General features: G+C 29.4%; 1 protein-coding gene across 1 annotated transcript in view; it reads right to left on the bottom strand.

Annotated features, from left to right (window-relative positions):
• The window catches only part of l(2)k05819 (transmembrane protein 94-like protein l(2)k05819), a 91,327-nt gene extending 75,112 nt beyond the window's left edge, over positions 1–16,215 (bottom strand). The window contains 4 exon segments of the mRNA XM_076482013.1: positions 2,546–2,682; positions 8,474–8,628; positions 10,885–10,992; positions 15,994–16,215. Of these exon segments, the coding sequence (XP_076338128.1) occupies positions 2,546–2,682; positions 8,474–8,628; positions 10,885–10,971 (379 nt within the window). The 5' untranslated portion in view covers positions 10,972–10,992; positions 15,994–16,215.
• Between the last annotated feature and the right edge of the window lie 374 nt (positions 16,216–16,589).

Genomic DNA, 16,589 nt, shown 5'->3' with positions numbered 1-16,589 from the left:
TAAAATATATTTATGTTGGGAAACTGTTGATAAATATCATAAATCTGATACATATCAACATTCAAATATTTTATAAATTATAATTATAATTTTCGACTACTTTAAGTTGTGATATGTAATGTACACAACACAATGAACACAAATTTTGTTCCTGGATAGTGTATGTTATTTCTTAATTGCTTATGTTGTAAAAGTACAGAAAATGGCCATTATTCCCTTCAAACTTTGCTTTTGTGACCTGGATAATAAAATTTAGAAATCAACCTATTTTCTATGTAAAAACAGGCAAGTTTGCACATTTTCATTTACATAAGGTCTGAATAAAACAACACATGAATCAAGATTTACATGTATTTATACTAAAGCTATATAAAAATGAACTAAAATGTTAAGAAGTGAGTAGTTTTTCGAGATTTGCGACTGTAATGTAAATCACTTTCACGTATCATCCCCAAAATATAGTCTCCCATCAATTTTTCCTTATATGCTCTCAGGTCATAAAGGAAAGTTTGAAGAGAAAAATAGGTCTTTTCCATTTACTTTGCCAAAGTCTTAGAATTAGAGGTTAAAAAAATCAATGAAAAAAAATGAACTAAAAAGAATATTATTGAAGTAGCGGTCAACTATGATTTGTTGCTTGAGGAAGCATAGAGGAATACTCTAGTGTCTCTACTAGTCAATCACAGTTGAGGGATAATGTTACAAATCAAGCTAAAGCTGAAAGAGACAATAAACATCTCAAGGCTGAACAAGCATGTATCAAACCTGAGACAGTACAAGCCCATATTAAAGCCATATCAGACAGAAGACTCAGTATTGTTTGTAACTTTGTAAAATTTTTTGTATATAAATCATTATTTGTAATACCTGTTTATAACAACCATAATCATACATTGTATTGTTTGTACATAAAAATATATGTGTTAAAAAAGAAAACTGTTTGTATCAATCTTGTTGGCAAATACCATAAATTTGGTACATATTAACATTTAATTAACTTCTAAATTAAAATTAAAATTTCTGGCTATTTCATATCATAATACACAACGTACATGACATATCAGACTTGTCCAAGATAAATTATAACACGTGACAAAACACACAAATTGTCAAAATGTTATTATATGTAAACCTCAACTGTCTTGTAAGTCACAAACGTATCATTCTTCTATAGGTTTTTCCTCTATGCTATTATCAAACACTATTTATTGTAAAAGTTTTTAATTTCAGTAGGGCAGTGCACCATGTAAAACAGGAGTACTACTGAGAAAGTTGTGTATTTTCTTATAGCAAAGACACAATGCTGTGTCCACTGAAGGGAATCAAACCCCTAATTTTAGCATTGTAAACATGAAGATGTACTACTGTCCCAGTGGGGGACTGGAGTATATCAATCACACTTTAAAATTGGTTTCTATGCAGAACAGAGGCAAGTTTTGCTGCCATGAGTAAGATGTTTATTGGCTATATATATATTATTTGAGATGGTTTCTAACAGGTATACTTACAGCCAGGGGAAAATGTCAGTGCCATTTAGAGGAAACACATTCATATAAGAAACTGTTTAATGTTATAACATTTTGATAAAGGAAACTTTCAGTGTTCTGTATAGAAGTTAAGAAAAATAAAAACAGTAGCTACTGATGAAAATGCACCAAAAGTCAATAAGAAGCAAAGACTTCATTCACAAAATCACCACCACAATTTAGAAGGATAATTCTGCAACCCTACAATCCACTGTGATGAATGTCAGTTCATCTCACATGGAAATAAAATTGTCAAGGCTTACAAGCCAAACATTCGCAGCTTCCAAAGAATCCAACAGTTTTTTCATAAGGAAGAAACTGAATCCATATCCTCCACGTCTACCAACAAGCTTGTCAAGTCCTTCATGCAGTTCCAATGGACTTTTCCCAAAGTGTTCAAGGAAACTGACATTTAAGTATAGTGAAGAGTATGTGGAGTCTGCATAGTTGAGCAATAATGCATTATCAAAGCTCTCAGTTTGAGCAAGATTAATAGCAAAGAAAATAGTTCCAAATCAAGAAGTGGACCTGGAACATCATTACTATAAAGTGTGATAAACCTTTCGTAAGTGTTAATAATAAGGAAAAGTTATGGGTGCTACACATAGTATTCCTATCCATTATCATACATGTGGCCTAACAAATGTGCTAATATTCCAATTGCATCCAAACAACAACATTACCATATACTCAACCAAGGGGAATTTTCTTTATTATTTTATGTATTTACAAAGGCCCCAAATGTTTTAAACTGTTTAGTATCAAAACACTGAAGAAATCAGTTACACATCCTCGACATGTTTCACCAATAACAGATTGTCAGATATCTTACAAATCCATATACTGCTGACTTTGGTACTTGTAACCATAATGCACAGGTTTATAACTATGTATATGTAGTGAGTATTTCTGTTTATACAAACAAAAAGTGTTTACATCAATTTCAAAATAAATCAATTTTCATCAGAATTACAGGTGTGTCCAAAGTTGAATGTGTCAAACAGAATTAGGAGACCAACCTCTTATAGCAGCTAGCAATGTTTCTCCTTTGGTCAGCATTTCTCGCTGTCTCAGCATTGCATCCCATCCAACAAGATACATGTTCATTACAAGAAGTAATAGAAGGAAGAAGCTCTCAATAACTAGTGTAAAAGACCTGTAAAGTGTTGTAAATCTTAGAAAAAAATGTTTACCATTAAGATACGAAACATAATAAACCCTCCTATAATATAACACAAGGATATCTTAAAGCACACTAAGTCAAAAGACTGAAATTGCAACAGGTTTAGTATTTGCAAAAATTTTTCATAAACACAGATCAAATGAATCATTCTTAACTTTGGGGAAACAAAATTATGGCAAGCTGAGCATACATACATAATTAACCACTGTCACAATATATCAAAACCAGTTTCTAATCCTTTCAAGATATCAATAAGTTAGTATTTTGTTAGATTAAATCTCTCAAAAACAGAAATATCATTTCATTGGGGGATATTTTGTATCAGAGATCCAGGGAACATAGGTTTCTGAACAGTCTTAAAGTTTTTTTCTTAAGGATAAAATTTTAAAATGTGTATATTTTAAGAGCATTTGCTATGACTATGTTCTATAGTATTTAATAGTCATTCAAGTATTCAAAACATGTATATTATTTTATCAGCTACTCTTTGTAATTAACTTGAGGATTGCTTATGCAGGTCCGTATGGGCTTCAGTGGCTTTATAAAAGAATTTTTTTCCAAACTATTTATTCCTCATACAAATTGCTTGTGGGTCTATAATTCTGCTGGTTTCTCATAACACATGGATCACTCATATACACACAAAAAAGAAAAAGAAAAAAGTTATCACTTTAGTATTTAATGCCACTAAATACTACTGTTATCTCATACACATTTCACACAGTCTTTTAAATTATTTAGTGAAATTAATACTGTAAAAGGCACAAACATCAGGTTACTCCTCAATATGAAATAAAGAGCATCACTGTTGGTAAACATATAAACAAGGCAGTAACTTGAGGGTTAAGAGATAATATTGGCTTTGCTAAGTTATTCCAAAATGTTTACATGGCAAGGGTATTGTCTGATATCACTATCATGTTTTAATACTAATTGCTGACTGCATTTTAAACAATATTATAATTAATAATACATCTCACCTTAATAGCATATTGTTACTTAGAAGAAATGTATACTCAAGAAAATTAAAGCCCTCATAAAGTACACATTTTGACACTGTTATTAATCTAAAAAAACATTCCTTCCATAGATAGATCTTCACAACTTTTCATTAACACATTACATTAACACTGTTATTAATCTAAAAACACTCCTTCCATAGATTGATCTTCACAACTTTTCATTAACACATTACATTAACACTGTTATTAATCTAAAAACACTCCTTCCATAGATTGGTCTTCACAACTTTTCATTAAGACATCACATTAACAGTTATTAATCTAAAAACACTCCTTCCATAGATTGATCTTCACAACTTTTCATTAAGACATTACATTAACACTGTTATTAATCTAAAAACACTCCTTCCATAGATTGATCTTCACAACTCTTCATTACGACATTACATTAATACTGTTATTAATCTAAAAACACTCCTTCCATAGATTGGTCTTCACAACTTTTTATTAAGAGATTACATTAACACTGTTATTAATCTAAAAACACTCCTTCCATAGATTGGTCTTCACAACTTTTCATTAAGGCATTACATTAATACTGTTATTAATCTAAAAAACACTCCTTCCATAGATTGATCTTCACAACTTTTCATTAAGACATTACATTAACACTGTTATTAATCTATAAACACTCCTTCCATAGACTGGTCTTCACAACTTTTCATTGAGACATTACATTAACACTGTTATTAATCTAAAAACACTCCTTCCATAGATTGATCTTCACAACTCTTCATTACGACATTACATTAACACTGTTATTATTCTAAAAACACTCCTTCCATAGATTGGTCTTCACAACTTTTCATTAAGACATTACATTAACACTGTTATTAATCTAAAAACACTCCTTCCATAGATTGGTCTTCACAACTTTTCATTAAGACATTACATTAACAGTTATTAATCTAAAAACACTCCTTCCATAGATTGATCTTCACAACTTTTCATTAAGACATTACATTAACAGTGTTATTAATCTAAAAACACTCCTTCCATAGATTGATCTTCACAACTTTTCATTAAGACATTACATTAACACTGTTATTAATCTAAAAACACTCCTTCCATAGATAGATCTTCACAACTTTTCATTAAGACATTACATCAACACTGTTATTAATCTAAAAACACTCCTTCCATAGATTGGTCTTCACAACTTTTCATTAAGACATTACATTAACACTGTTATTAATCTAAAAACACTCCTTCCATAGATTGGTCTTCACAACTTTTCATTAAGACATTACATTAACACTGTTATTAATCTAAAAACACTCCTTCCATAGATTGGTCTTCACAACTTTTCATTAAGACATTACATTAATACTGTTATTAATCTAAAAAAACACTCCTTCCATAGATTGATCTTCACAACTTTTCATTAAGACATTACATTAACACTGTTATTAATCTAAAAACACTCCTTCCATAGATTGGTCTTCACAACTTTTCATTAAGACATTACATTAACACTGTTATTAATCTAAAAACACTCCTTCCATAGATTGATCTTCACAACTTTTCATTAAGACATTACATTAACACTGTTATTAATCTAAAAACACTCCTTCCATAGATTGATCTTCATAACTTTTCATTAAGACATTACATTAACACTGTTATTAATCTAAAAACACTCCTTCCATAGATTGCTCTTCACAACTTTTCATTAAGACATTACATTAACACTGTTATTTATCTAAAAACACTCCTTCCATAGATTGGTCTTCACAACTTTTCATTAAGACATTACATTAACACTGTTATTAATCTAAAAACACTCCTTCTATAGATTGGTCTTCACAACTTTTCATTAAGATATTACATTAACAGTTATTAATCTAAAAACACTCCTTCCATAGATTGATCTTCACAACTTTTCATTAAGACATTACATTAACACTGTTATTAATCTAAAAACACTCCTTCCATAGATTGGTCTTCAGAACTTTTCATTAAGACATTACATTAACACTGTTATTAATCTAAAAACACTCCTTCCATAGATTGATCTTCACAACTTTTCATTAAGACATTACATTAACACTGTTATTAATCTATAAACACTCCTTCCTTAGACTGATCTTCACAACTCTTCATTAAGACATTACATTAACACTGTTATTAATCTAAAAACACTCCTTCCATAGATTGGTCTTCACAACTTTTCATTAAGACATTACATTAACACTGTTATTAATCTAAAAACACTCCTTCCATAGATTGATCTTCAAAACTTTTCATTACGACATTACATTAACACTATTATTATTCTAAAAACACTCCTTTCATAGATTGGTCTTCACAACTTTTCATTAAGACATTACATTAACACTGTTATTAATCTAAAAACACTCCTTCCATAGATAGATCTTCACAATATTTCATTAAGACATTACATTGACACTGTTATTTATCTAAAAAACACTCCTTTTATAGACTGGTCTTCACAATTCCTCATTAAGAAATTACATAAATTACATATACAGTACAATTTCTCTCTTTCTCTAATCTTACCAACTAAATGATCCACTGCACAAGCATTTTTCATATACAGATACATTGCTTAAGTAACATTAATACAGTAGAATAATCTTAAAGAAACATAGTATCTATGAGTATCTATGTAAGTGTCTCATCAATATATATCGATTATTTTGGTAGTTTCAGAAATGTTTTATACTTCAAGCAATGTACAAAGAGAGATAGCTGGCCAGGTACTAAATACGTAAATAAATTATTTAAGTTTGTAATCATTTAACAATATAACTTGTTCTCATTATAGATTTTTGTAGCATGAATAAATAGAAATAATAAACTAATTTTCACAAAATAATGCAGAAAATGTATAATAATAATTAAAAAAAATTCACAAGGATTTAGGATTTAACATTCACTGAGTACAGGGTTGAAGAAATATTAAAAATATAAAATTTATAAGTTTATGCTTGAAAACCAATAACTCTCAAATATCCGAGTTTGCAAATCTAATGCAAGTGTTGTACATTTAACCAAAGGTATTAGATGAAATTGTTTATTTGTGTTGTTTCTGAATTCCATGCAAAGCTACACGAGGGCTATCTGCACTAGCCTTCCCTAATTTTGCACTGTAAGACTAGAAGGAAGGCAGCTAATCATCACCACCCACCATCAACTCTTGGGCTACTCTTTTACCAACAAATAGTAGGATTGACCATTAACATTATATTCAAACCTTCAGATTACAAGTCAAATGTCTTAACCCACCTGGCATTGCTGAGCAAAGCCACATCAGGCTATTTGCTGAGCCCACCGAGGGGAATTGAACCCCTGATTTTAGCATTGTAAATCCATAGACTTACTGTTGTACTAGCGGGGGGTGAAATTGTTTGAATCTTGAGATAATTTTTAAAGAGATTATGCAGATTCTGGAAAATGAATTTTTATATGTGCTATTTGTATGAAGTTGGAAAAGAGAAAAAAAATCACTCTGACAAGTTTTCAAAGAAATAATTAAATACTTATCTTGACTGTAAATTTATACTGATTTCTTTGTCTTCTTCCATTCTAGTAAAGCTTTCCATTAAACTAATAAAAGTTTTATTTTATAAAACTGTGAATATTTTTGATTTGATTAAAAAAAAAACCTGTAAACAATTTCATTGTCTTTACAACTACTGAGTTGAAATAAAAATAACTTCTGACACCAACATTTTAACAAACCAGATTTTTAATAAATTATTAACTTGAAGCTTATAGTCAATGTGTGTGATAAGGCTGAAGCCAATTTTATATTAATTTACTTTTAACTTCTTTTTAGCAGTAGTTTCTTTTTTTATTGAAGCAGTTAGACTGACAAGGTCTCTCTTTATTAAGCCTTATCAAACAAATGAAATGAAAGGGTAGTGTTAAATGATGTAGCTATTGCTTATATCATATTGTTTCACAAAAAAAAAACATTTATTTTCTTAAGATATTGCAGCTTTATAATTTTACTGAAGGACAAAGTAATAATGCAAAATTATTTCTAGCTTTAAAAACAAAAGAGGACTATAACTGTAGTAGAAGTTATTCAAAAGTACTTTTTATTCTATCAACACATCATCAGAATAAGCTTTTATCACTTTATTCCAGTCTTACATCTGCTAAAGTTCAAGTTGCATTGGCTTATATACATTAAAATAACAACAAAAGAGCTTACAATACAATTTAGATCACTAGACTGACTTCTTAAAGCTGAAATATAGGCAATTACATCACACTATGAACACTGAGGTTAAGAAATGGTGATAAACTACACTTGTATTGAAGTTATAAGTACTAAATTAGCACTATATTGTTCAAAACCATTTTGATTTCCCTGTACGAGATCTTGAATACCATATTTTGTTAAAGAAAAATCCTAGAAATTCAAAAAGACTTTTTTTTTCAGAGTTTGCTTAAATCAAGTCAGAATCAATTTTTTTATTAAGCAAATTCAACTGTTAAGTATTAAAAAACATATGTGAGACAACAATTATAGGTTCAGTTTCTGTCAGTACTTTACTTCAACGGTACAACCTGCCCTGGTCGGATGCACCCAGCTGGGCAGTAAACACTCTTTGCAACCTAACTGTTCCTCTAAAAGAGGCATACTGATAAGTATCAATAATTTATATTTATCAATAGTTAAGAAAGTTAAACAGACAAATAGGCCCTAATATTTCTTATAAAAAATAAATTTAAAATATAATGTACAGTTAATGTCTAAAGTGTCATACCTTGTTGTGCCACTTAGTCCATAACACACCAAAAATACTATAGCCCCAAAAGTAAGAAGTACAGCACTAGGCCAACGAAACGTTGAATAAGCAGATGTATGATGATAAGCATCAATCAACCACTTTATTAGCCCTTGTTTACTTGTACATTGATGCTGGAAAAGAAAAAGATCTTATTCCTAAATTATAGCAGTTACAACATGAAACTATTTTACAATCAAATAAGCAGACATGTTACTGTTAAAAACAATAAAATTAGTTTCTTCCGTATCAATTTTATTGTTACATTCACTTGCTGGATATTAACCTATCTGACAATTAGCTAGCTTTTAGCTTACATATTAGTGGCTTAAATTTAAATACTTATATTATCATTCAAAGAAACACAGCACATTGCTCTTATCAGATTTTTAAACCTTGCAAGTAAATCACTTTAACCAGTCAACCTAAGTTTTACAACTTACAATTGATAATCTTAGCCAATAGACTCAGTTTTTATTAAAATGGGGAAGAAAAGTCATAAACACAATTGAACAAGTTAATCAATATGGAATTCCAACAGAGAAGCTACACATTCACTGTAAAACTGAAAATTAACATAACAGTTATAGTTAATTATATATACTCTTCTTACATTATTAATTATAAAAATCAGAATACCCTTGCTGTTAAAAATATTTTTGGCCATGAACCAAATATGTCTCGTGAGGTTTGGCCAGCTTAGGATATTTAGGTTAGTCTTAAATCCATACACTAAGCCATTACTACAAAATATTTATTTTAATGAGTGTGTTAGAATTTAACAAAAGAATTAATCAAATAGCAATGAATTACTTTTACGTACAGAATTTAATAACTAGTGTTTGTTTACAAAAAAAAAAGAAAACATACAATAATTCAGTAAAAACTTTCAAAAAATTGTAACCAAATTAGAATACGTAAGAAATATTGATTAAAATATGAAATTTTAAACTAAAAAAGGTGACTACCTGAAACATATACTTAAGCAACCTTCAAACTATTACAGCTTTAGAAACATATTCATGTTTAATGAATCAAATATACATTTCCATTTTTGAAAATATGGGCCAAAAAAGTCTGAAATCAGTTGTAATCAATATCAGCCTGATGTGATAAACAGACATTACAACATCTTATGTTTTGTCTGTTTTTAATTCCAAGTTTATACTATTTTAAAATCCAGGTCAAGATACACATAGTGATTTAAAAGTAATTTTTACAGTCTTTTTCTTTTTAGGAATAAAATGGATTATTCACTGTGATAATTTGAAGACTGTTGACATTTAAATAAAACATTAACCTTATAAATATTAATACTCAATTTATATTAAGTTATTTTCATACAGTAAATTATTTTGCACATGTAACTTAAATAAAACAACCCATACTAAATATTCAAATAAAATTAAACTTGAGAAAAACAATATTTGTATAAAATGCATATTGGGCTGGGTACTGGGTAATCAATGACAATCACTTCTGTAACATAATTAATTATACTTGTCATACGACACTTGTATTAGGCCTATCATACTTTACAACATTACATTCTTTATCTAGTTTATTTGAGCCATGCTAGGTTTGCCATTTCCATTGCCAACAATACATTTTTCTCAATCCAGAGTTAATCAGGCTGTTTGGAACACAACAAAGACAGCAGTAGTTTGAACAGTACTTATATCAGCCATCTAAGTTATTGTCCAAAAAAGTCAAACCCAATTTAAAATGTAACACTCATGAGCAAATTTCAATGAAACATTTTATCAATTGCATAACACCACTGACCAAAAAATAATTTTTCTCTATTTTCTGAGAACTTTATACATACAAATAATTTTTTTTTAAATGTGCATAAACTTTATATCTGTGACTACATGTGGTCAGCTTTACAGACAGTACCAGACAGTAGTGATAAGTTAACTTTTTTAGTATACACACACGTTTTATTAGTGTATGGCAGTAACTGTATTCTTGTACAAGAATAAAAACAATCTCAATCCATAAAGCTTCCACACAGAAGACTGAATATTAAAGCTTATTCCATACCAATAAAAAATAGAAACCACCAATTCACCAGTATTTTTAACTGCATATCAAAATAACATCCAAAATCACAGCATTATATAACAACAAAAATTGAGTAAAGTATGTAAGACTCACATAACATTATATTTAGGATATAGGTTACATAACACTCAGAACTTCATTAAATATCAATAGAAAATAAAAACTAACCAAGTAGATATGCAGGCAAAGATATATCACACACAATAGATTTTTAAACTATTCCTTACGTAGTATTATTATGTGAATTTACTTTTTCTGTAGGGTCCAATGATAGAAAAATTATTAGAGGTTGACATTTTAAATATTAAAAAAAAAAATCTTACCTTCCATCTCTCTAATTCATTTTTCATATCATCATGTAATCTCTTTAAAGCTACTGGTGTGGTAAGGCCTCTGTGGTACTTTCCCATTCTCTTTAGTAAACTGTCAACCTAACATTAATCAGTATACACTTACATAATTGTATAAATCTAATTATTAACTATAATGACTCACTTTTCTGTATCAGGTGAAACATTAGCTTTATATACACACTTTTTCTGACTTAGAGTAAAATATTTGTTTAGTGAATTGCTAATTGTTAAATATTTTCCAGTTTCTTTTCCTTTTATGATGTTTCAAATAATAATAAACATACACACAGATAAAACGCATTAAGAAGATTTATTTTAAAATTTGTCACACATTAATCTATCCAACAAAACATTCTAAGTCTAAATGATACAAATCCTTTCAGAAAATTAACAAACACAAATTATTAAAAAACTTTGTTACTCACACTCATCAATTCCTATAAAGATCTCATTGTTATCATTGAAGTCTTTATATCAGGTATCATAATTACATTCAAAACATCATCTAATTTTGTGTTCTGCAGTTTTTACCACATAACATATGTGCATTAGCCTTTTTACGTGTTCTGTATCAAACAGTATTAACATCTGTTACACTAAGAAGATATGTTTGAGCTTTCTTACTAAACAGGTCTAATTATTCTTTGTAGACTCATTTCAACTCAAAATATCATCCATTTATACTCACAAATTATATTTTATAAACTTTTTCAATACTAATAATATATGTAATAAACAATGTTAAAGAAAATATCCTTCTAGTTACAATTATTCAATAACAGCATTTTGCATTTAGAATTCAAAAAGCATTTGGAGAAGTTTATGGATCACTCTCCAAACTTATGCATATCTATAAAAATATAATTTAAATAAATAATATCCTGAAATGCTGTAGAGAATTTATATTTTTGGAACTGCTTACTGTTTAAATATAGCATTCTAAACCTTTCACATGTTTACACTTTGTTATGGTTTTTCGCTGTAACAATAAAACACGACTAGCACACTGAACTCTACAGCATTTTGCATTTAGAATTCAAAAAGCATTTGGAGAAGTTTATGGATCACTCTCCAAACTTATGCATATCTATAGAAATATAATTTAAATAAATAATATCCTGAAATGCTGTAGAGAATTTATATTTTTGGAACTGCTTAATGTTTAAATATAGCATTCTAAACCTTTCACATGTTTACACTTTGTTATGGTTTTTCTCTGTAACAATAAAACACGACTAGCACACTGAACTCGTCCAATAATGATACAATTCAATAACATAGAGGACTTTTTATTAACTCAAGCATCTAGCTGAAATATTGTTTTACATACCAGATAAGGACAGAATATGATAATATTTGTCTTTTTGGCTGAGAACTAATCCAAAGCTTGTTCTTACTGACCTTATACAAACAGACCAGGAGTTCCAGGAAGTGTCGTCATTTGTTTTGAAATACATGTCAAATCAATAGCAAAATGTACAACCATTTACTGGTTTAAAATTATTAATATGCAAATACATGTTGTAAAAGACAATACATAAACACCAGATAACATGTTGAGTAGTGAATCCAGTCAAACACTGAAAGATTAAAATCTTTGTTATAATGCCTGCAAAAGTGATATTAATGCAACTCCAAACTCCTCACCTACTTACTGTGATGTATTTAAATAATGTACACAGTATATGTTGATGTCAGTCTGAAATGATTAACGAACAGTGCTACAAGTCAATCAACAGAAGACACCTTGTTTGAAGCATGTGACTGTTGAGTTACATTAGACACTATAATTTAATCTTAGACAAGACGACTGTACAAAATATAAGTAGGAAACTTTTAAAGTTATTATTAATATAGTTTTGGTCTCCTTATCTAAGAAAGGACACTATATTATTGTATATGCTTCACAGAACCACTACAAAAATAATTCTAGTAATTAAATGGTTATCATACAAGAATAGGCTAGATGTTATGGAAATCAATCTTATTGAAGTTCATAAGATATTTTGGGATAAAAAACTAAAGGCCTCTTATTTCTTTGCACAATATTCTGAAGATAACAAGATGAAATGACACAGATTTAAAAATTTGGAAGAGACAAATTAGGCTCCAATTAATTAAATTATATTTTTTTCAAAATGGTAGTTGACTTATGACAGGGGTTGCCACTTACAGTAGTAGAAGTTAGCATGTTGCAAGAATTAAAGAGGAACTAGTTATATTATCAAAAGTGTGGATTTAATTTTTTACTTCTCCTAAGGATGGATGTGTATGGACAGTTTTGATGGACCAAATACTCCTTTGTTGTCTACAGATTAAAATAATATATGAGGGGCTGATAGAATAAAGACCTTCATTTTCTTTGTGATGTATTTTAAATACAACAGGACAAAAGAAATCAAGTTGAATATTCAGCATAATCTTCAGTTAAGGCAGTTTTATAACAGGGTGATTAACTTGTGAAATGAGTTACTATTAAAAATAGTAGATGCTGAAACTCAAATAATTAAACATTTCTTGATATATTAAGGGCAAGTTTAAACTAGCTTTTTTTTTTAGGGTAGATTTGCAACAACAGCTTTGAATGACCAAATGGTCCCTTGTTATTTGTTATATTAGTTATATATTTAAAAGCTTGGCTATATTAAAGAAATAAAGATTCTCCATGGCTTAACTCTTTAAAACACTTCTGAAGTTACCATGTGATTGTCTGTAGATAAAATAAAAGTTTCAGATATGCTGAATATTTTCACATATATACAAGATAACACTATCATACTACTAGTATCAAAGCAAACAAATTACAAAACACACTGATATTCTTCAGGTTATTTATATTACTTAGACAAAAGCATCCAATATAAATATTAAATTTTTATTTTTTTCTAAATTTCAGCACATATATCTAGTTATGGAAGAAACCATTCTAAAAGTTAATCCTTTAAACCCTACAAGCTGGAAAACCAGCCTAATGGAGAGGTGTATATACCCAAAAGGCCAGTCTTCTGGCCTGACCAACTACCAGTATTACTTGGCAGCCCAGTAAGGTGGTCAGTGCTAAATTATCACTTCATCAGCACACACCTCTGAGTTTGCTAGATTTTCTGTTCTAAAAATAGACTGACTTTTAGTTGTTCTTGTTGCATTTACAACGTGAAAGTGAAAATAATTCACTGGATATATTAGCTTTGTTTTGATGGTGTTGTCATGCCAAAACACAACATTCTAACAAAACAATTGAGTGATATGGAAAAAAAAGGTGAAAAAAACTAAACAGCAAAGACAGTGAGAGTAGGCTGCTGGAGTTGGGTCACTTTTTTTTTTTATCCTAATTCAGGTGATGGTTGTAGCATGTTATCTATGGGAAATACTCATCACTCCAAAATATTTTATGGAACCTGTGAAGAACTGCTGAGACAATGGGTCAGAATCTACAAGTGTTTGTTCATGTTCAGACTGAACTAAGGTCAGATTCAAAGCTAACCTGCTGGAGCAAAGTGTTTGAAATAGTACAAGCATAGCAGGTGTGGATGTGATCATGATGGTATACCAACTGCTTAAAACATTGGATGCAAGAGAAGCCAAAAAATATTTGGTAGTGGTAGTGGTGTTATCAAGAACCCTGTACAGAGTAATGGCAAATTCGTGGACGCATCCGACACCTTACTCTCATCTGGCAATAAGGGCAGAAGAATGATTCGAGAGTGGATACAGAATGAAGAATACATAGACGTCTTCCAAGTAAAATGCAAGAGTATTACAATGATAAGAGGAGAAAGGAATACCAAAATGGCATAATCATAGCGGGTGGGTGATCCATTTTGGTAAGATAAAAATGCAGTAATTAATACCTGGATCAGGGAAGGCAGTACAGTAAAATGATCCTTGTCCTACACTCTTATGCTTCTAGTTCTCAGGGAATACCCCATTACATATCAAAATATTTACATTTTTTGCCATTGTGTCAAAGATTGCTTGTTGAAAAAAACATAAAAATTTAACTTCATACACCCACAGATAAATAAATATCACAAAAAGTTACTTAACACTTGAAAGTTTCTAGGTAAAATTATAACATTTCAAGTATGCAAAATACCTTCACATACAAGATAAAAATGCTAGTATTGTATTTTTGGTATCAAAGAAATCAGAAAACACAATGACATTTTCTACAGTTATTTTTATTATTTATTAATGAAGTATAGATTCATACTTAAGGCCAAGTAAAAATTACATGTTCAGCAACCCCATCCACTTTATTTTTTATAGCTGTCCCTGCTACATTTTTGGCAATTTTTTTCTTTTAAGAGTTACCTTTTGATTATTCAAAGAAATGAAGACTTCAAATGAAAAAAGTGAGATAACAGTTGATTTTGTCTTTTTTTCTTTACTTGTTGTATGTTCTGTATTGTTTTGATGAAAAAAATGAAACAAGAAAGACTTTTGTTTGGCATGGACTCTTTGAAAACAAGCAGCAACAGTGAAAAAATGATGCAATCTTTCTTTCTAAGAGGTCAATAAAAACCAAATTGAGTTTTCTTAGTTTTTCTTTTGAAAACTCAAGATCCTATACCTTTTTTTTTCTACTTGGCCTAAATTAATTATATTATTTGTGTCTGTGTTGCATTTAGTCTCCAAAATCTTTTGTTTTACGTAACAAAAAATTTAAATTTAAAATTACTTGAATAAATCAGACTCTGTACTATGCTGTTATTAAAGAAAAGATTTACATTTAAAAGGAATCCTAAAAATTACATCAATTACTAAATTAGTCTTTGGAACTTGTACGATATATTCTGCTCTGCAGTGTCATCTGTTGGAAGTTTGTATTGGAAAAGGTCACCCTTACACAGTTAATAAGACACGATAAACTGCAAATTCTAGAATAAAGTATGATCGATAAATCCTCTACCATTACCAATTTATTAGAGTATGTTCAGAACTGTATATCGTTACTTTTTACTGTGATAAATTATTACTATGATAGTTATAGTACAACAGCATATAAACAAATTGTTGCAACTTACAAATTAGTGTTAAATCAATAACTGTTAATCCTATTCACAATAACTGTCGTACCGTAAACACAGACTAACCCAATTTTATGAGAATGTTGGTCTTTTAAAGTTTTCTTCAGTGTTGGATTTGTACATTTAACTTGACATTCCCAAAATTGATATGCTGTAGAAATATCCATTGCACAAAATAAAAAAAACGCTAACATCCCACACTACATATTACCCCTACCAACAAACTAAATGGAAGAATTCATGCAAACACCAGTACTGTTAGATCTTCTTTAGTCTCATTTTATTATCTGTTAAATACAAATATTCATCTATTAAATATTAATAAATATAATTTACTAAATTTTATTTATTTCGTTGCAAAATTCCTAATAATAAGCTATATTTATAATTCTTACATATTATAATCATAAATAAAAAATATGTGTTACATTTAATCTATTTCAGTAACAATCTTAATAATATCAATAATAATCATATACATATTTAAAATTATAAAATTTCGCTATAAATTATCACACTTACAGGGGATAGCTAATTTTTAGACAGTAAATTATCGAATACTTTCTTTCACAACAATTCTCCGTCATGGCCAGGTGGCTAGGATGCTCGTAATCCGTGGGTTGTGGGTTCGATTCCCCATCATAT

The sequence above is a fragment of the Tachypleus tridentatus genome, chromosome 13, assembly GCF_004210375.1.
Source record: "Tachypleus tridentatus isolate NWPU-2018 chromosome 13, ASM421037v1, whole genome shotgun sequence".
Classification (NCBI taxonomy): Eukaryota; Metazoa; Arthropoda; class Merostomata; order Xiphosura; family Limulidae; genus Tachypleus; species Tachypleus tridentatus.
The sequence above is the reverse complement of the archived record's forward strand: the minus strand, read 5'-3'. Positions and strand labels throughout refer to the sequence as shown.